The sequence below is a fragment of the Panthera onca genome, chromosome B1 (genome assembly GCF_046562875.1).
Source record: "Panthera onca isolate mPanOnc1 chromosome B1, mPanOnc1 haplotype 2, whole genome shotgun sequence".
NCBI classification, from domain to species: Eukaryota; Metazoa; Chordata; class Mammalia; order Carnivora; family Felidae; genus Panthera; species Panthera onca.
Window position 1 is genome coordinate 188,619,695 of NC_138342.1, and position 19,860 is coordinate 188,639,554.

Below are 19,860 nucleotides of genomic sequence, written 5' to 3' on the forward strand. Positions count from 1 at the left end.
ATTTTTTTCCACAAGTTGTACACAAAGAAAACAGTTTATTCTTTAAACATTCTTTAATAATTTAACAGACAAAGCATGCACAACCAAAATATTATAGGCATGTAAAAACATGTGTTCTTAAATGCTATCTTCACTTAGAAGAAAGTTCTCCTCCTTCTTAGAAGGAGTTTTGATACACCTGGTGAACCAAAAGCCATTGCTTGTAGCTGAGCAATAGACCTGCACGGAGCGAAGGCTTTCTTCAAACCTTTTCAGAACCAGCATGAATCTGTTGTTAAAAAACACAGTGACATTAAAAACTTTTTTAGAAAGGGTTTCTCCCCAGCCTTCCATCATGCAGGACAATTTCTGACCTCTAGAATCTAGCAGCAGTTACTAAAACCAGTATTAAAATGTGTTAATGAAAATAAAAAGATACACTAGAAATTAGGCTGCCAATGTTTAAATGAAACAATAAATTCTGTACTAAATAAGAGATCTCCGAGGGAGGAAGAAAACAGAACTGAATTACTTACCAACACTTCCTTTTCCCGGTTGTATTTTCTGCACTTCCAAAACTTCGTTTCTGTCCAAGCCCTGGGACACAGTGATCTCTATCCGATGGCTCACTTGATTTTACTGACTGCATACATTTAACTGTTGTAAGAAACTTGGCACATTCTAGAAATCCACATGACCAAGCTAGATCTTCAGCTGTTTGCCCATTCTTATTACATAAACTGAATTTAAGACAAAAACTGAGTTACATAAAAATTGACAATTATTCAGCCTTTTTTTTCTTAAATATGTCTTTCTACACAGGAGATGTGGGTGCATACAAATGTTGGTTTCAGAACAGAAGTAAAGGAATCCTAGGGAAATTCCAATATTCCCTTACTACTGCAACTTCAGTGGCTAGCACAGAGTTCAGCACAGAATGGACATTCCATTGTGAATGAAAGAATATTCTGTGCTCAATATAACAAGTGATACTCAAAGGAGGTCAGTGAGAGCTTGTATAAAAGGGATTATCCCAAACCCAAACTAAAATGTAATATTGCCACAAGAGAGGAAAAGAATTGCACCTCTCATTGCTAAGAATCCATGTTTTACTTAAATGTGATAATATTAGGTATCGTTAATAGCTTAAGTCAACATTTAAATGATAACTCCACATTGTCAATTAGGCAAGCATCAGAGCACACATAATTCAGCTTCAGGAGTCTGATTAGCTTAGTTCAAGAAAATTCTGAAATTTGAAGCCATTGATTTTATACTTACTCAATTTGGGCATCACTGGCTACGAGCAGGCTAAGGCATTCCAGACTTCCAACTTTTGCTGCCTTATGTAGTGGAGCTTCTCCAAAAACATCCTTAAAGATAGGACAGCACATTTTAGTCTCGCCCCACAACGCTCTCTGTAGAAGTTAGCAGGTAAAATCTAATTACTGTTCAAGAAAGCCAGTTAGAACTACATGGTTCTGAATTTTTTTGATTCAAGTTTTTTTAAATAAATTTCACTTGGTGTTTAGTAAATACAAAGTTTTCATTAATAAAAACATGTGCAGCAAAAATGAACTACTGGGACCTCATCAAAATAAGCTTCTGGGGGCGCCTGGGTGGCTCAGTCTGTTATGCATCTGACTTTGGCTCAGGTCATGATCTCACAGTTGAGTTCAAGGCCTGCGTCAGGCTCTGTGCTGACAGCTCAGAGCTTGGAGCCTGCTTCAGATTCTGTGTCTCCCCCTCTCTCTACCCCTCCCCTACTCATGTTCTGTCTCTCTCGCTGTTAAAAAATAAATGAAGAAAGAACATTAAAATTTTTTTAAAATAAAAAGCTTCTGCACAGCGAAGGAAACAATCAGCAAAACTAAAAGGCAACTGAATGGAATGGGAGAAGATATTTGCAAACGACATATCAGGTAAAGGGTTAGTATCCAAAATCTATAAAGAACTTAGCAAACTCAACACCCAAAACACAAATAATCCAGTGAAGAAATGGACAAAAGACATGAATAGACACTTCTCCAAAGAAGACATCCAGATGACTAACAGACATGAAAAAGATGCTCAACATCACTCATCATCAGGGAAACACAAATCAAAACCACAATGAGAGACTGCCTCACACCTGTCAGAATGGCTAACATCAACAACTCAGGCAACAAATGTTGGCAAGGATGCAGAGAAAGGATCTCTTGCATTGTTGGTGGGAATGCAAGCTGGTGCAGCCACTCTGGAAAACAGTGTGGAGGTTCCTCAAAAAAACTAAAAATAGAACTAGCCTATGACCCAGCAATGGCACTACTAGGCATTTATCCAAGGGATACAGGTGTGATGTTTCGAAGGGACACATGCACCCCCATGTTTATAGCAGCACTATCGACAATAGCCAAGGTATGGAAAGAGCCCAAATGTCCATCGACGGATGAATGGATAAAGAAAATGTCGTAATATATACAATGGATTATTACTCAGAAATCAAAAAGAATGAAATCTTGACATTTGCAACTATGTGGATGGAAATTATGCTAAGTGAAATTAGAGAAAGACAAATATATGACTTCACTCATATGAGGACTTTAAGAGACAAAACAGATGAACACAAGGGAAGGGAAGCCAAAATAGTATAAAAGCAGGGATGGCGACAAAACATAAGAGACTCTTAAATATGGAGAACAAACAGGTTTACTGGAGGAGTTGTGGGAGGGGGGATGGGCTAAATGGGTAAGGGGCGTTAAGGAATCTAACAAAATCACTGTTGCACTATATGCTAACCTGGATGTAAATTTTTAAAAAAGTTAAAAATAACCAAAAAATAAATAAATAAATACAAACACGTGCATTCCAATTTAGGTGAACAAAAGCAAGGTAGAGTTTTACAGAGGCAAAAAAAAAATTAAAAAAAAAAAAGTACAATTTAAATTCACCATACTTTAATATTCAATGGAAGATGCAGGCTACCGTAAGAAAGTTCTATAGGAAACTGTAATGGTTGAGTTTGCCTCACAATCGTTACTTCAATAATTACTACACTGAAACTTTTAATTTGGCAACGCAGCAATTGTTCCTTCTGAAATAAACTGTAGCCCTATGTATGCTGTCCAATATAGTAGCCGGTAGTCATATATATAGTTAATGAGCACTTGCAATGTGGTTAGTCTGAATTGAAATGTGCTATAAATGTAAAACACACGCCAGACTGAAAAGATGTAGGAAAAGAAAATGGAAAATATCTGTAAGTAATGTTATATACCGATCACACACTGAAATGATCATTTTTCGGTAAGCTGAGTTACATTATAAATTAATTTCATGTTTCATTTTCTTTCATTAATGTGGCTACTAGAAAATGTTAAATTACTTAAGAGCCTCACTTTCTATCCTTTGGACTTCGCTGCTATAGACCTATAACAGCAACAACTTGACGTTTTGGCGTCCAAGGAGGGTTTGTGTGGATTTGGGTGGAGGGCAGGGTGCACACAGCAACAATCAGTAACCTAGCTACCTGTTGGTTGAGGTCAGCGCCAGTCTGCAGCTGCCACAGAAGAAAGCAAGCAAGGCCGCCACCTGCGGCCAAATGGACAGGCGACTGCTCGCAGGGATCCGGGGGTGCGTTGACCGAGGCCCCGGCCTCCAGCAGATGCTTCAGACTGTCCACCTGCGGGAAGAAACAGCTCTAGCACCCCTGTTGCCTCTGTCCAGTCCCGTGCTCCCACGCGGCTGAAACTCTTCCCCCACGCCCCAAATCTAACTCTGAAGAGGCTGGACTCGGCAGCGCTCAGTGGTCAGTCACCCTCGGTAGTGCTCCTGAGCAGACGGACTTCCGGAAGCGTAAACCTGCCGGATTAAAGGGGCCCGAGTCTCACCTCTGGGTTGCAGTCAAGCAACAGCATTCTCCACCTAAAGCAGAGGACCGGAGGCCCTGGGAGAGCAGAGCGGCGGGGCAGGCGCTGCGGACTGGCAGGTAAGCGAGCACAGCCAGCCCGAGTGCGGGAGAATTTAGACTGCCCGGGCCAGTGGGACGGCCCCTCGCGGCCGCGCCCCAACCCCGGCCGCGCCCCAGCAGCCTCACCCGCAGCTGCCCGGCCTTTCCCAGCCCCGCGGCCGCCGCACGTACACAAACACTGGCACGTGCAACCGCGAGGCTAGCTGGGGAGGAAGGCTCAGGTTCGCCGGCCGATTGGCCAGCCGGGAGACGCCAGGCACGCCCACCTCGGGGCGGGGCCCTCACTGGCCCCCGCGGAGCCCCAAGGCGCGTGCGCCGCAGAGGGCGCCTGGCGGTTGGGCTCCGGCAGCGGCCATGGGGGGCGCTTGGCTTGACACGTCTCACACTAGCGTGCCCAGCCTCCTGGTCCCTGTGGAGAAGCGGCAGTTTTCGTTTCTGCTAGCACGCACGTAACCAGGAAACGAGGGAACTCCGGCAGCACCGCCTTTGGAAGCCTCTGTGCTTGGTGCTGGCGCCGCGTCCCCCGCCCTCTGGCTCCGGAGGAAGGATCAGAGTTCCTTCGGCGTCACGTTCAAATTCGGACCCCTCCCCCTCCCCCCGCCACCCCCCTCCCCGCTCGCCTGTCACCCTCGCTCTGGACTTGTAGGGCGGAAAGCGAGAGCCGGCAGGGTTAACGTGAACTAAAGTGATGAGTTTTAGAGCAAGGGCTGCTCCGACCACCCCCCAAAATTAAATAATTTGTCAAACCGGACCTTTTCTGTGACACCACGCCCATAACTGGGAAATCTGTAAAATAAGCCAACCGTGGCCATAGGTCCCCTCCTAGAGAAAGGTTAAAGCACGCCCCTGAGGTTGTCGCCTGTGAAAAGGTTGAGTGGCCAGGCCATTAACCTTGGGTTTGCTTAAGGGACGAGGACACGTGTCAGCCCTAACACTCACTGTGGGGAGTGTTCAAGGACAGACGAAGGGACCCAGGCCACGAACGTTTGTGACCTATGTACGGGGCTGCTCCTCCGCGGCAGGGCAGGCAGGACCTCCCAGCTGCTCAGAGGGTGAGAGGGGTGGGTGGGGGTGGAGAAGGGCTTTCCTGGAGCTCTTCATTCTGTTCAGCTTGAGTCATACCTTTTTGTGCAACTTTAGAAACAGACTTCCTGACTTCAAATTGTAGCCTTCGGCCACATCTGTAATCTCTTGACTATATTTTCCTAAACCCTTCCCCCCCGGCCCCAAGATTAATCTAGCTTAAAATTCAAGCTCAGTGATTTCCTTCCTACTGATTCTTGGAGAGTAGGGCTGATAAAGAGTTTGTGTTTATTATTATGCTTTTAGAGGACAAGTCTTTGAGCGGCCTTGTAGTTCTAATTTTGGTTACAGTCCTTTTTATTTCATAATTAGAGCCGTAAAATAATTTTGCAGTCGTAAATTTATTATACTTAGTTAGGCACTGACCCAAGGGTAGTTTTACACGTTCTTGTTCATATGCGTACCTGAACATAAGTGTGCATATATACTTATGTTCAAACACCTAGAACAGTGCTTGTGTTCTGTATTTTTTATATTGAAATTATTCAAAATATTTTTATGATATTTGAAGAATGTTAGAGATATGTGAGAACACATGAACTTACTGCCAATTTCCCTTTTCCATTCATGTTTATCAATTAGGTGAGCACTTTTTTTTAAAGCATTTAATTAAGCTTCAGGTTTGCACAGATGTTCATTTTCACGAATTCTTAAATGATTAAGGTATTGTCGGAGTTCTTAGAGTTCTAAACATTATATTGCAGTTAACATATGCAATGGGATATCTGTGTGATGCATGTGCCTCCATATTGCATCCATTTTATTTAAAACAAGATTCTATTCAGCACGTGTTAAGTCTGGTAATTATTGTTAACTTTTTGTTATGTATGTAAGTTTCACGAGGAAAGGGAATTTTGTGAGTAGTTGTTAAAGCTTTTCTCCCTTTAATCACTTCCTACTTGTCCATTGCTCACAATATGGTTCAGAAAAACGATGTCTCAGCTAAGTATCTGGCTTACTGTTAATAACGAGCTTAAAAGCTTTCTAAAAACTGAACAAAGCTGGCGGAGCACAAAAATATACAGAAGAAATACATTTGGGGAAGAAATACTATCTTATGAGCAAGCAGCTGGAGTTATTTCTGAACGTGTAGCAGGTGGGATGAGTTTTCTGAAGAGGAAGATGATCTGAGATGCATATTCAACAGGCACTCTTTCAAGCAGTGTTAATGTTATTTATGTTTACTTCGCTGGTAGATGTGTCTCCAGAAGGAGGATGCCATTTAGAGTGAGTGTTTATAAAAAATGTTGGATGATGACGAAGTGACCGAATGAATGCAAGATATGTGGACTGAGTCTTGAAAGGTGAGTAGGAGTTTGTTAGGTAGTCCATGAAGGAAAGAGTATTTCTCAGGAGTGTAAAATATCTTCCAGTGCTACTAGAACTATGTGCAATTCAGTCTCCTTGCAGTATATGATACACATACAGCAGTGATGGAAAAGAAATATTAAATGACCACTAACGTCTATTCCAATTTATTAAAACAAACTGACATTGAGACTTGCTGTGCCCCAAGATTCATACAGATAGGTATTATTATCTTCTCCATTTTATAGGAAATGAAATGGAGGCTTGGAGAGGTTTAATACCTTACCTAAGGTCATATTATTAGGGGGTAGAGCTGAACTCACTCAGGCCATTTGACCCCAGAGGCCACATTCTTATATCTAAATTTTAAAGAATTTTGGTTATCGTTGGTAGATTTGAAGTTACTGAGATCGGCTTCTTTAAGGCAAAAGAAAGTCCTTAGAGAATATCCATAGATATTAAAATCCATAGAAAAACAACTCTTTCATTCAGTGAAATGTATAGCAAGGTTGAATCACTAAGTTGTACACCTGAAACTAATGTAACATCAGCTATATTCAAATAAAAAAATTTTTGAGATTATTTGGCCAAAAACAAAAATGATAGGGAAAATTGAGCAGGACAGTTCTCCGTACTACCTTTGCAACTTTCTGTAAATCTCAAGTTATTCTAAAAATATGAAGTTCATTTTAAAAAGGAAGACTTGAGGCCACTTAAACCATCTTTCTGTAGACCACAGCTATTGAAGTTTTCATTCAAATAGTTAGTTTCACTTTTAAGTAACCCTCTTTCCAAATACAGTAATGACAGAAGATATCTAAAAGCTTATGAAGCTAGTTTTAGTCAAACAAAGAAAAAAAATCTCACAAAATTTTCACAACCAATCACTACCTATTTCCTTCAGTTCCTGTGCAAAGCACACTGCCCATTGACCACTAGGAGTTTTACCAGGCTGTTGTCTTAAATGTTCAGTTACTTGGGCTCATATCACTTTGAATTTTTTCCACACCTATAAGGATTATTATAATGTATAATTAAATATTATATAACTGGTGAAATGAGAGGTGAGAGCTATAATTTGTAAGGAAACTAAATGCTTTCAAAATCATCAAATCTCAAGAAAAATGCTTTCAAAGTAGGTGAGGATAAATCAGCTGTAAAAGCTGAGGAGAAATGGCTCTATGCTCAGGCCGTTTCATGGGCATTTTTAAACTCCTGCTCCATTTGAAAGAAACATCAAATGGAATTCACATGCATCTGGTTTATGAAAGAAAGGTAACTGTATAAACTCTCACATTCAACTTCTATTTAAAGAAAAAGCTCCTGATCCTACATGAAAAGATTGGAAAGTAATATAAAATGTTTTAAGTTAAAATGTATGTGGTATGCTTGTATACTCTATTGATTTGACATTGATTCTTGTTTAACTGACCAACCACAATGAATGCATGCAATACAAGCATTTATTGCACAACCTATTTCTTTCATTTAAGGAATATAAAGAGAGTAGCTGAACAGAACGCATTGTATTTCTTTCTGGAGGCCATAGTTCCATGGCTACTTGATGTATTTGACATATCATTTATCTAGTGTAGAAAGTTGAAATTCATTTTTTACAGTAACTCAGATTTGTCACAATTTGTTAACATCCTATCCAAGTTAATCTTTTTTCCTAAGAGGAGAAAAATATAGATAAAATGTTCATTTTACTAATTAAATAATTAGAACAAGTAAATTAAAAAATTAGAACAAGTGTAGCAGATGATGTTGAAATAAATTCTAAGCGAATATACACTCAAAGCATATATCTAATATTCTGTTTTCTACCCACTTCCAATAATATGCATTTTTTAAAATAAAACAACTGAATTTCAAACTTTTGACACCATTCCCCAAATCATCTAATAAATCATTTTTTATTATCCAGTTGTCTTATACAGGTAAAAATGATAATGTAAATTTCATGCTTAGTCTTTTTTTAAAACTAAGTTACCAGTACACTTTGAGAGTTCCTTGTGTAAATGCCATTAAGCACAGAAATTACCTAGATCAATATTGATATTTAGGATTTCATGAAATCTGATCTCTTACCCAATAGAGTTGAGAAATAGGTGTGAGATGATGGTATTATTTGTTGCCTATACATTGTCTAAGTCATAGGGTGGAGACAAGAAACCTTGTGGGTCTGCTCAGGATTATTTTATAAAAGATTAATCCAATTTTCTTGTTTGATGTGACCCTTATAGTCATTAGGACAGCAGGTCAATTTAAATTTCGGTTGTTACAGATTTTTGTCATTTCACCTTGTAACTGTTTCTTGTCTCAACCGTGACCACACTTTGAGAGTGACAAGCCATTTTTATACACTAAAAATTTATTCAGATATTTTATTACCTGACCCCTGGAAATAAATCATTCCAGAGTGTTATCTGTATCCATAATAGCATCAACTCTTCATATGGATAAGCTTCTATAAATCCAGAAAATAAATATACAGTCACTAAATAATATTTATATTCATTTGCCTCTGGAAGTTGAGTGAATCCCCTCAGGAAAGGCCCTTGTAGCTCTAACTGTCCAAAAAAGGTTTTCACACAGCAGGAACAGGACAGATGAGGCATTCGAATCCCACATAATTACCAAAATTTTTTTAAAAATCAGTCTTTCCAAGAGTAGCTTATATATTCACAGAATGCATGGTAAATTGCAGAAAAATGAAAAAGCTACCAGGCTCTCCCACTCAGTGCTTCTCTGGTAATGAAAGACATCCTATCTTTTCCCACACTTTTTTTTTTTTTCTCTCATTTCAGGGCATGATGTAAATTTGCCACACCCAAAAGGAAGGGCATGGAAAAAGCTCTAACTGGGTTTTTATTTTAAATAAGCAAATAGACCTAACTAGAAGGAGGAAAAAAATAAAGAAAAAACAGAAGACTACCACCCGATTCAATATTGTCTTTTGAGATTTCAGTAATAATTATAATGTTCTTTTCTAAGTTTCCATCATATATGTACAGATTATGCTTCCAGTTAATATATGAACGCTACCATTTTTTTTAATGAGTATGAGACAACACTAATGAAAGGAACAATAACAATAAACACAGTACTTTGCATTTTTGCCCAGAACACTTATTTATGGGCACCAGTAACTATTTATGTATTATGACAAGAACTTCAGTGTTGGACCTGAAGTTCTTTAGTTAAAGATAGTTATTCATTATTTTAGTACTGGATTAAGCCAACCATTAAGTTTCAAACTCATTAGAAACATCAGCAAAAATAATTAAATTAAGAACAAAAAATAACAGATTTAAAAAAAAATTTTTTTAACGTTTTTTTTATTTATTTTTGACACAGAGAGAGACAGAGCATGAATGGGGGAGGGTCAGAGAGAGAGGGAGACACAGAATCTGAAACAGGCTCCAGGCTCTGAGCTGTCAGCACAGAGCCCGACGTGGGGCTCAAACTCACGGACCGCGAGATCATGACCTGAGCCGAAGTCGGACGCCCAACCGACTGAGCCACCCAGGCGCCCCAAAAAATAACAGATTTTTAAAACTTGACCAAGAGTTCCATGAAATGTGTAGGCTCACATTTTTACAACATAGTCTAAGATGCTGTGTATCTAAGATACATAGTCTAAGACTTAGCACATGGTTGTACTCACGGCGCAAGTTTATTACAGTGAAAAGAATATACATTGGATCATCAAAGAAAAAAAAAAACAGATGGAGTCTGGAGAAATCCATGCACAGGCCTATGGATCACCCACTTCCAAGAAGAAACATACCAATGTGTTCCTTTCTCCAGCAGTGAATAATGCAGGATGGTGTGTGCAATGTTTCTGCCTCAATAAGCCCATTTAGAGACTCAGGACCCAATGTTTTTATTGCAGGCTGGTCATGTAGGCATCCTCTCCAAATACTAAAATTACAGAATTCCAGAAGGAAAACCTATTCACCATACATCATCATGTTGTTTATATAAGCAACAGAAACAGTGCAAACTGGTCTTGTCAGCTGGGGGACAACTCGAGTGTCAAATTCCCAAATGCCAACAGGACCAACCTTGTCAGGATGCCTTTCTAAAGAAGGCAGCCTCGGGGTGCCAGGTAGCTCAGTCAGTTAAGCATCCAACTCCCAATTTCAGTTCAGGTCATGATCTTGTGGTTTGTGAGTTTGAGCCCCACATCAGGCTCTGAACTGATAGTGTGGAGCCTGCTTGGGATTCTCTCTCTCTCTCTCTCTCTCTCTCTCTGCCCTTCTCCTGCTCTTGCCCGTATGATCTTTCTCTCTCAAAATAAATAGACACTAAAAAAAATTAGAATAAACAAACAAACAAAGATGGCAGCCTCATGCCAGCTAGGCGAACTCTTTTCTACACAGGAACACAAGAATAACCCATAAAAGACACTATTTAATATACTTAAATTCATTTTCACAGCAGTTTTACATTTAAATTACCTTTTGCTAGTCCATAAATAATTTACAAGCCATTTTTAGACAATTTTATCACATTCCCAAAGGTATGCATCTTTACCTAAAAAAAATTTTAAAGAGGAAGGGATACTTTGATGAGAATTGCTATTTAGGAGTTGCAAAGATACAAATTTTTACATGAATGAAGTATCAAGCCAACCCAGATGTGTATACTGGGTTGGGTGTATGATCAACACAGAAGCAAAAGGTACTTTCTTAAGGGCTACCTGGTGCAACAGAACCCAAGATTCTCCAAGGATGGAATGTGATTTTGCCAAAATCCAAATGGACTGTTTGGACCTTGTTGGAGCAGTTAGATTGCCAGCAACCACCAGCAGCTAGGAAGGAAATCTGGGATGGTTTCTTCCCTAGAACCAGAGAGACCATGGCCCTGAGAGCACATCGATTTTGGACTTCCAGCCTTCAGAACTATGAAAGAATTAATGTTTGCTGTTTTAAGCCACAAAGTTTGTGGTAATTTGTTACGGCAGCTCTAGGAAACTGAAACTAACACAAATGCATTATATCTGAGAATTTTTTAGAAGTATTGAAAGACCCCAACCCAAGGCTCAGGAAGTTCAACATTTCCAAAGCAAAATAAATACCTAGTCAATTCAATAAATCCAACAGAAGGCAACAAAAGAGAAAATGAAGCATGAATAAGGCAGATGAACTGAAAAGTACAAAATAATTCCAATTCAATAGTGATTAAAATAATTGTAAAAGAACTAAACGTACCAGTAATAATCAAAGAGTATCAGCCTGGGTATAAAAAAGAATCAACAAATCTAAATGTATCCTATTTATAAGAGACACGCCTGAGGTATGAAGAACTACAAATCATTAAGACAAACAACACAAAGGCAGATACTTAACAGAAGAGAAATACGAATGGCCAAGAAACACGGAAAAAGAGCTTATGGGGAGAATGGGGGGGGGGTGTTTGAATAGGGTGGGGGGAAGTGGGGAAAAAGGAGGAGTCTAAAGAGGAGGAACATACAGGAGCCTTACAGGTAATATACCTTTTAAACATTAAATGGCAGCCAATGGATGTTAATTGTACTGTTTTTCATTCTTTACACATCTATCCACCAGTTCTTTTATATCCAGCTTTTCAGTTTTTCTTTTTTAATTTTTTAAAAAATTAAATAGAAGTCTTTTGGCATCATAATTAAGCCTTACTTAATGATTTCTCACTTGTAGTACCTCTTTTTAGTTACTGCAATCTAGTCTGTTCTAAACACTTGTCTCTTTTCCCTGATTTTTCAAGTTTATCATTTCTTTTTATTTCCATTCTGATTCGAATCCCTGCTAAGGCATAACCACAGAGGAGCCCCAACCTGCCTGGATCTTAAAGAAATAGTCATTTCACTTCATCTAGTCCTCAGGAGACAGCTCTGTCCTGCAGTTCTATTTGGCATGACTCTGCTGTTACAGAAGTAGCTGGAACTTACCTCTCCAGTCTCTGTAGACCTACCCTGCTCTCAAATCTTTCTTTCCTTCCTGTCACCCAGCATCCAGAATAATTAGTTATTCATCATTAGGCTAATTTTAGTTCTCTTACCAATGATATATTATCCAAAAATTCACATACTACACCATACATACTAGGCACAGTATAGTGTGTCTAACGTTTCATTGGAAGGGAAGTTATCCTTTATTATGACAATTTTAGAAAGGAATAAAATGCCTCTTCCTCCATACTCCTCTGTTGTATGAGGTCAGGTTCCCTAGAAGCATAGTCTGAGCTGGGGATTTTTATTCAAGTGATAGGCTGAGGGGTGCTCTCAGGAGGAGGAAGTGAAAGCACTACAATCTGGCAAGGAGGAAACGCTAAGTAGGAATGTGGGCTCGGATGGCAACTAGCTTCATTCTGATCTCAGAGAGAACATATCACACTTCTGAGTTCATCTCACCTTGGGGCGAAGGGGTACCAAGAACTGTGCAGGGCCTGAGGTTTATACCCTACTTACAACTAACAAGCTAGCCTGTTTCATGGATGTTGGCAGAACACACAAGACTCCCGGGTCAGAGATAAATGACTTTATCGCTCCTGGCAAAAGCAAGAGCCAGAGTGTCAGCACGATGCTGAGGTGGGTTCCCCATGACCCCTAATCCCACAGAGGTGATACAAAGGACCCAAGATGGATGCCTGTAATTCAGTAGGCTGCCTTGTAAGAGAGGAGAACTAAGCATTGGAGGAGGGAGGAGAGAGGAGGGATTCAGTACTTTTTATAAAAGTAAGCCTGTTTTTTGTCTGTGGGGAGATACCGCCTTAGCTCTCAAGGTTACTCTCTGCAAACAACCCTGAGAAATGGCCCATGTAAAAAGCAGTCATGGCTTTTACAGTCGTGCTCTTGACATACCCAGCAAGGATGTGCCAGAATGCTCAAGACTCATGGCAGACTGTGTCTCAATAGAAGCTGGCCTTCCAAATGCTCAGGCCTGTGGTCTGTCTCCAAGAAAGAAGGAGCAAAGTGTCCAGGAGTGAGGGGACTCATGTTTGGCAGGGGGACAAAGAAAGAAGGAACAGCTGGGAATTATTTTCAATTAACACTCACAGCTGCTAGAGACGGGGGGGTGCCAGTAAAGAGGATCTGGGAAGGGCACCGTCAGCATCCGCTACACCAGCCCTTCCCTTTAAAACTGTGGACTTCTTTCAGATCACCAATTAATTAGAGAATTTTCTAAATTCACAGCATGTCATGCAAACAGTTGTCAAGTTTCAAATGATTTTATATCTAATCCCAAGATTTGACAGAAATAAACTCATACTTTCCTTTTGAAAATCTTCTCATATCACATTTTCTAAAACTAAAAAGTACTAAATTTGGGGGGTATCCTCTTACAGGAGTCCTGCCATTTAAAAAAATCATGTTAGTCCCAGTTTTTGGAGAACAGTATAGAGTAATGATGAGGCACAGAGGTCCTGGGGTGTCCCAATTGTCCCACCTCCTAGCCCTGTGACCTTTGGCAAGTTACTTACCCTCCTCAGTGTCCTCTTGTGTTAAATGGGCCTCATAATTGCTCCTATGTCATAAAGTTTTGTAGGAGTTGGTGCCTGTAACGCACTCAGAACAAAGAACAATAGCTGGCATTTAAGTAAGAGTTCAGCCTTTGCTTATGTTTTCTAGACCCTCTCTGACTCTTCTTTCAAGCTACAACAACAAAAACCTTGTGCAGTATTGTAGCCACAGAGAGCATTATGAGTTCAAAGGAGGTAAGGTATTGTTTTCTGATTTGCTTCATTTCCGTCCAGTGGCCTTCCTGAACATGCCAAGTTTTTTCTTAGCCTTTTTGGATACAGTAGCACACAGGTTTAATGACTTCAGTAAAATAAAAACTTCTATAACCAGTTTTTCTGTAAATTGATAATGCTATCTACATCATCCTATTTGGATTGGCTTTCTTCTAATTACTCTACCTATTATTGTTTCACCCCAAAGCTCATTGGAAACTTTCATATTCACTAATGTCAACATGAGATTTTTGGAATCAGATAATCAAAAAATGTTATATATCTAGCAACAGGCATTTGGAACTCCTCTAGTTGAAACTGCTTATAGTCCAAACCCCAGATGAGGAAGTTGACTTTTCAAATGATTCAATGCCTCTTCCAAAGTAACAAAGATACTGCTGTGATTTTTTTCTTCCTACTATGCTGAATTATGCCCCTTTTCCGCACTTCATTCTCATAAATGAAGCAATTTATTTTCCAAAATAGTTTCACATAATAGTATAAATGTAGCTTTCCAATCACACTAAAGGTCTCCTGAATTCTTCTCTTCACCACCAATCGGGAACCTTTCCTGGAAGCTTGTTCCTGATTGGTGAAAAGTCAGCTGTAACAGAATGCCAAGGAGTAAACAAAAAAGCATAGCAACAACAGAGTTTGCTGTCTCACTACCCTCAGCCTAGGCCAACCTGGACTCCTTCATCCCAAATGATGTGGCCTCTACATTTTAATGAAGGCTGCGATTTCCCATCCAACTGTGATCCATCTTAAAACATGGCAGTCCAGTACAGACGGGAAGATAAAACTGAACAACACAGCTAAAATAAAGTGTATTCCCAGGTAAAAAGGACACATGCTTTAATTCGAGATGAGAGAGTGTCATGAGCTGCAGTTAGAAGGCAAAGTACCAGCGCACGAGAACTGTGTCTATGGGAGGTGTCACCAATTCCTACTGGTGGCAGGTGTGGTAGTGACCTGACCCACACCACAGCACGTGAACTCAGAGCCAGACAGGACTTGCAAACAGCGCTCATCGTTAGCCCCACGCTGTGGACACAGGCATCCAGGATGACTGTGCCTCTCATAGCTATGGACAGAAAGAATACATTCCCAGCTGGTCGTTTGGTCCCCTATCGCTAGGCAAGTGCAGGGAGGTTGTTTTTTATAACGAGTGCCAAGCGAGAATGGAGCATTTTTGCATTTTTCTGGAGGAAGATATTTCTACCATCCCGTCTTTCATTCTTTTTTTGCAGAATACACATTGTCAAAACAGGATGAAGTTGACCAGTGAAAAGTTGCCCAAGAACCCCTTTTATACCGCTCTCTCCCAGTATGGTGCTAAGAACTCAAAATTCTTCCAGTGGAGGAAGGAAAAGACTGGTACAGATTCTTATAATATTCTCACTAAAAGGCAATTCAGTACACCAGAGCAAAAAAGACAAGAAATAGGAGTCTTACTTGCTGTCAAGGAAGCAGTTAACTTTATGGTCCTTTTTAGCTTTCCTGTAAGAATCTGAGGAATTACTGCTTATGTGGTAGCAAATCGTGAGTGGACAAGTCTCCTAATCAGATCCCAAACCTGGTTTTACTCTCAGGACTTTAGGACAGCCTTCTGCAAAAGAGAAGCCAGATGTCACTTCTATTAAAGAAGTGGCAATGCCACACTTTACTTTGAAATGGCATTTAAAGCTACCACTGGTTTCTGTACACTTAATAATATTAATTTGGGGATGGTTTCTAGCTCATTTGGTTAGAGTAGTTCCAATGAAGGCTCAAATTAAGAATTTCACTCATCCACAGAGTAGCTTTGCCTGAAGAACTGCGCACGCACACTGCATTGCTAGAGCACCTGCCTAGTAGTAAACAGGGTTAATTTGGAAACCAACCAATAAATATTTCAGGATTATACAAGGCACGGTGTAAGGTACCATGATCATGCTTCTTCCTTGAACTAAGGAGGCCAGTTTCACAAATGAGAACTAAGAAGGAAACTAGTAGAAACAAGTGGCAGATGAGTTCTTTATAATTCATGTGTTCAAGAGAGAAAATTCGTATCGTAAGGCTAAAGATGGAATTCTTCACCTTTTTAAAATCAGATCGTTACGGCCATGCTAATTTGGTGGATAAGGCATTGCAGCTCTTGAAGGAAAGAATAAGACGGGGGGATGCTATGGCATATTTCCTACGAGGTCAACTGTATTTTGAAGAGGTATCATTTCCTGTTTGTTTTCATTTCATATAATGCTGTTGTTGGATCCTCAGAGCAAAATTTCCTGTAGAGTTCCTTACATTGTTATACAAAGGGAATTCTGTTAAATTCCTTAGATTATGGTTGTGCCTTTAAGTATAATATATTAAGGAGATATCTGACCTTCCTTCACAAAAGTCATTCTAATGAAAGTCATTTGTAGGAGTCATTTTGGTATGAAATCCATTCTCACACTATAAATTAAAAATATAATTTTTAGGGGCACCTGGGATGGCTTAGTCAGTTGAGTGAGCAACTCTTGATTTTGGCTCAGGTCATGATCTCACAGTTCATGGGGATCAAACCCTGCATAGGGCTCTGTGCTGACAGAGTGGAGCCTGATTGGGATTCTCTCTTTCTGCCCCTCCCCCTGTGAGTGCTCATGCTCACGCTCACAAGCTCCCTCTCAAAATAAACTTATAAATGTGCACAAGCTCTCTCTCAAAATAAACTTCTATTTCCTCCCTTCTCTTCCTTCATATAGAGTATTCTGACTTTTCCAGCTCTCTCACATCTAGGCCAAACATTAGCCAGAAGGGACAATGAGTCTTAACAGCTAGGTCTCTAACTCATTATGTGTTCTTTAAAATTAGTATTTGCTAGTATTTTGGTGATGTTTTTATTAATTTTATGAAATTGTTGATTAATTCGAGTTTATGAGAAAAAGGAATTCAGTTGTTTTTGTGTCTTCCAGAAGTTGTTTTTCTCTGGTCTGCTCTTCCTGAGTAATAACTTTCCAGTTCAGTAGCAGACTTTCTTTCCACGATTACAAATGATTCATTCTTTAGTATAGGACATTTTCCCTGATGGATTAAGACATTAGCCCCATATTAGTGCCTTACACCTTAGCATAGTTGTTATCAGATTGTAACTGCTGAGGAGCCTTAAAACATGAATTCTTTTATTATTATTTTTTTAAATTTATTTTTGAGAGAGACAGAGACAGCATGAGCAGGGGGAGGGGCAGAAAGAGAGAGGTGGGGGGAGAGAGAGAATCCCAAGGAGACTCTACGTTGCCAGCACAGAGCCCGATGCAGGGCTCATACCCACGAAACTGTGAGATCATGACCTGAGCCGAAACCAAGAGAGGACACTTGATCCACTGAGCCACCCAGGTGCCCCAACATGTAGGTTTCTGTAGGAAGTATAGGAGAAAAAATTTTAGAGAATCACATTTGTTTTTCCATGTCTTCTCCCTAGCTGGAGAACTGCAACATTGGCAGCCATGAGTTATAATAATAGTGGATATTTAATAATGGTGGTTATTCTGATGTGCACATCTTCTCTGATGCCCTGGCCCCAGCTCTGCAGTGTCTCAGACTAGGAGTGGCAGGTCATATGGCAGCATGGATTGAGCAGAGGGTTAGGCTATCATTTTGAGAGAGGTTTGGCAATATCCAAATGTAAGAATAAAAACAAAAGAGAGTCTCACCCAGATTTTTCCTAGTCACTTCCCTCTATTGTCATATTTAGGCCTATTTAATTGGTTTTATGGTGTGCTGACTGCTGTTGATGCCTTACTTCCAAATTCCGTAAGTGTGTTGCTGTCTTTTGCTATATTTGATGCTCCTAGCTAGATTTAGGTGGGAATTAAATGTTTGTGATGACTTTAAGGTAATAATAAAAATAATTCAATATTTCCTGGGAGCTCGTAGGGATGGTATGAAGAAGCATTAGAACAGTTTGAAGAAATCAAGGAAAAAGACCATCAAGCAACTTACCAGCTAGGAGTAATGTATTATGATGGGCTGGGGACACCTACAGACGCTGTAAGTTACTGTTTCATTCACAATGTTTAAGATTTCATTGTTAATGGGTTTTTGAGATGATTAAGGTTATTTATATTTTAATATTATATTTCTGTACTTTTCTTTCAATAATATCTATCCTTTTAGCATTTAAAGGATAGCAGTAGTCATTTTTACATATATGTGAAAGACAGTATTTCTTTTTGCCCCCTCCTTGCTACCATTGACTGTCAATGACACTTTTGTTTTAAAATGTTTTCCTTTATGTTTAAAAGTTATTCCAAAACTACACGAACATGGAGAAAAGTTAAAAAATAAGTAAAAATAGGATCACCAAATTCTACTATCAAATATGAACAGTTATTATTTAAAAAAAATTTTTTTGATGTTTATTTTGAGACGATGCAAGAGACAGAGTGCAAGCGGCAGAGGGACAGACAGAGGGAGACACAGAATCTGAAGCGGGCTCCAGGCTCTGAGCTGTCAGCCCAGAGCCCGACGTGGAGCTTGAACTCGCTCGAACTCATGAACCGTGAGATCATGACCTGAGCCAAAGTCGGACACTTAACCGACTGAGCCACTCAGGCGCCCCAACACTGTTATTATTTTAAAGTATATTCTTCCATGTATTGCCCCATGCAAAAAATTATATATATACATATATATGTTTGTATGTGTGGGCACATCGCACACACTTTTTCAATGTAGGACTACACTATACATAATGGTTTTTAATATCCTTTTTCACCTAACAATGTATTTTGAATGTCCTTGTCTTTGTCAATAAATATAATCTACATTATCATTTTAATAATGGTGAAATTAATGTATATCAATAATATTTCTAGGCCTCATTTATTTGTAAATGTTTGCAGATAAAAGAAAGAATAAACTAAGCTATGAGGTTTGGAGATCAGTATGACAATTTTCTCTATTCCTTATGGGATTCTGGGCTTTAGTTTCATTTGTAAAATGAAAATAAATAAACATAAGTTTGAGATACATCTGTCATTTCCTCCTCCTCCCTTGGCCATGGCCAACCTTGAAAATTGATCATGGCCCCCCTTCTAGCTGAATCCAGACGTAGCTTCAGAACTTTTATCAATACAAAGCTTTAAGATTACATTACCAGTTCAATCCACTGGAGCCAACATGCAAAATAAAAACCATCAACCTAAGTCACGTAGTTGTTAATGAAATTGAACAACATGTAAAATAACACAAGGCACATGTAGTAAGCATTTGATGAGTGTTTTCTTTCCTGATTTTATCTTGTATAAAATTAATGATGGGAACTATAATTCCTGAAATACTTAATTTTTACTCTTTTAGAATCATAGCATATGATGAAATAAGTGAATGATGAAACAAATATTTGCATTAAATGCAAGATATTTTATTTTAACCCGTTTACAGTTTAACCTGTTAAAAGTGTAGTAACATGGGGTGGCTCAGTTGGTTGAGGGTCCAAGTCTTTGATTTCGGTTCAGGTCATGATCTCAGGGTTGTGGGATTGAGTCTCACGTTGGGCTCTACGCTCAGCGTGGAACCTGCTTAGGATTCTCTCTCTTTCTCCTCCTGCCCCTCTACCCTGCTTGCATACTCTCTCTCTTTAAAAAAACAAAAATTAAAACAGTGTAGTAACGTGGAATCCATGACTACATTGTTCTCAATCCAATCTGAACCCTCTTTGAAACATCTTTATTTTGTCTGATTCTCACTCACACTGTACATACCTCTTTCCACCATCCTCTAGGTGTTGGCAATACAATTTTCCCTGTTTGCCTCTTTGTAGCCAATCCTCTGTCACCTTTGCTAGCGGCTTCTCT

General features: G+C 39.5%; 2 protein-coding genes across 14 annotated transcripts in view; one reads left to right on the forward strand and one right to left on the reverse strand.

The window, feature by feature from the left end:
- Positions 1-34: 34 nt before the first annotated feature.
- On the reverse strand, positions 35-4,861 carry ANKRD37 (ankyrin repeat domain 37). 2 transcript variants are annotated; one of them, XM_060653002.2, is made up of 5 exons: positions 4,681-4,861; positions 3,488-3,640; positions 1,261-1,352; positions 516-719; positions 35-268 (listed from the first exon to the last, which is right to left on the reverse strand). In XM_060653002.2, coding segments are annotated over exons 1-5 (510 nt in total). In that variant the 5' UTR covers positions 4,741-4,861; the 3' UTR covers positions 35-267. The 2 variants fall into 2 exon arrangements, with proteins under 2 accessions (XP_060508985.1, XP_060508987.1); XM_060653004.2 differs by lacking the exon at positions 4,681-4,861 and adding an exon at positions 3,849-3,954.
- Positions 4,862-4,872: 11 nt separating this feature from the next.
- LRP2BP (LRP2 binding protein) overlaps positions 4,873-19,860 on the forward strand; it is a 38,914-nt gene continuing 23,926 nt past the window's right edge. For 2 of the 12 annotated variants that reach the window (XM_060652981.3, XM_081795637.1), the window contains exons 1-4: positions 12,604-14,025; positions 15,289-15,415; positions 16,132-16,244; positions 17,939-18,052. In XM_060652981.3, coding sequence (XP_060508964.1) covers positions 13,924-14,025; positions 15,289-15,415; positions 16,132-16,244; positions 17,939-18,052 — 456 coding nt within the window. In that variant the 5' untranslated portion in view covers positions 12,604-13,923. Of the gene's footprint in view, positions 4,981-5,166; positions 6,108-6,207; positions 6,316-12,597; positions 14,026-14,567; positions 14,876-15,288; positions 15,416-16,131; positions 16,245-17,931; positions 18,053-19,860 lie in introns of those variants that run through there. The other 10 variants (XM_060652982.3, XM_060652983.3, XM_060652985.3 and 7 more) reach the window with 10 other exon arrangements.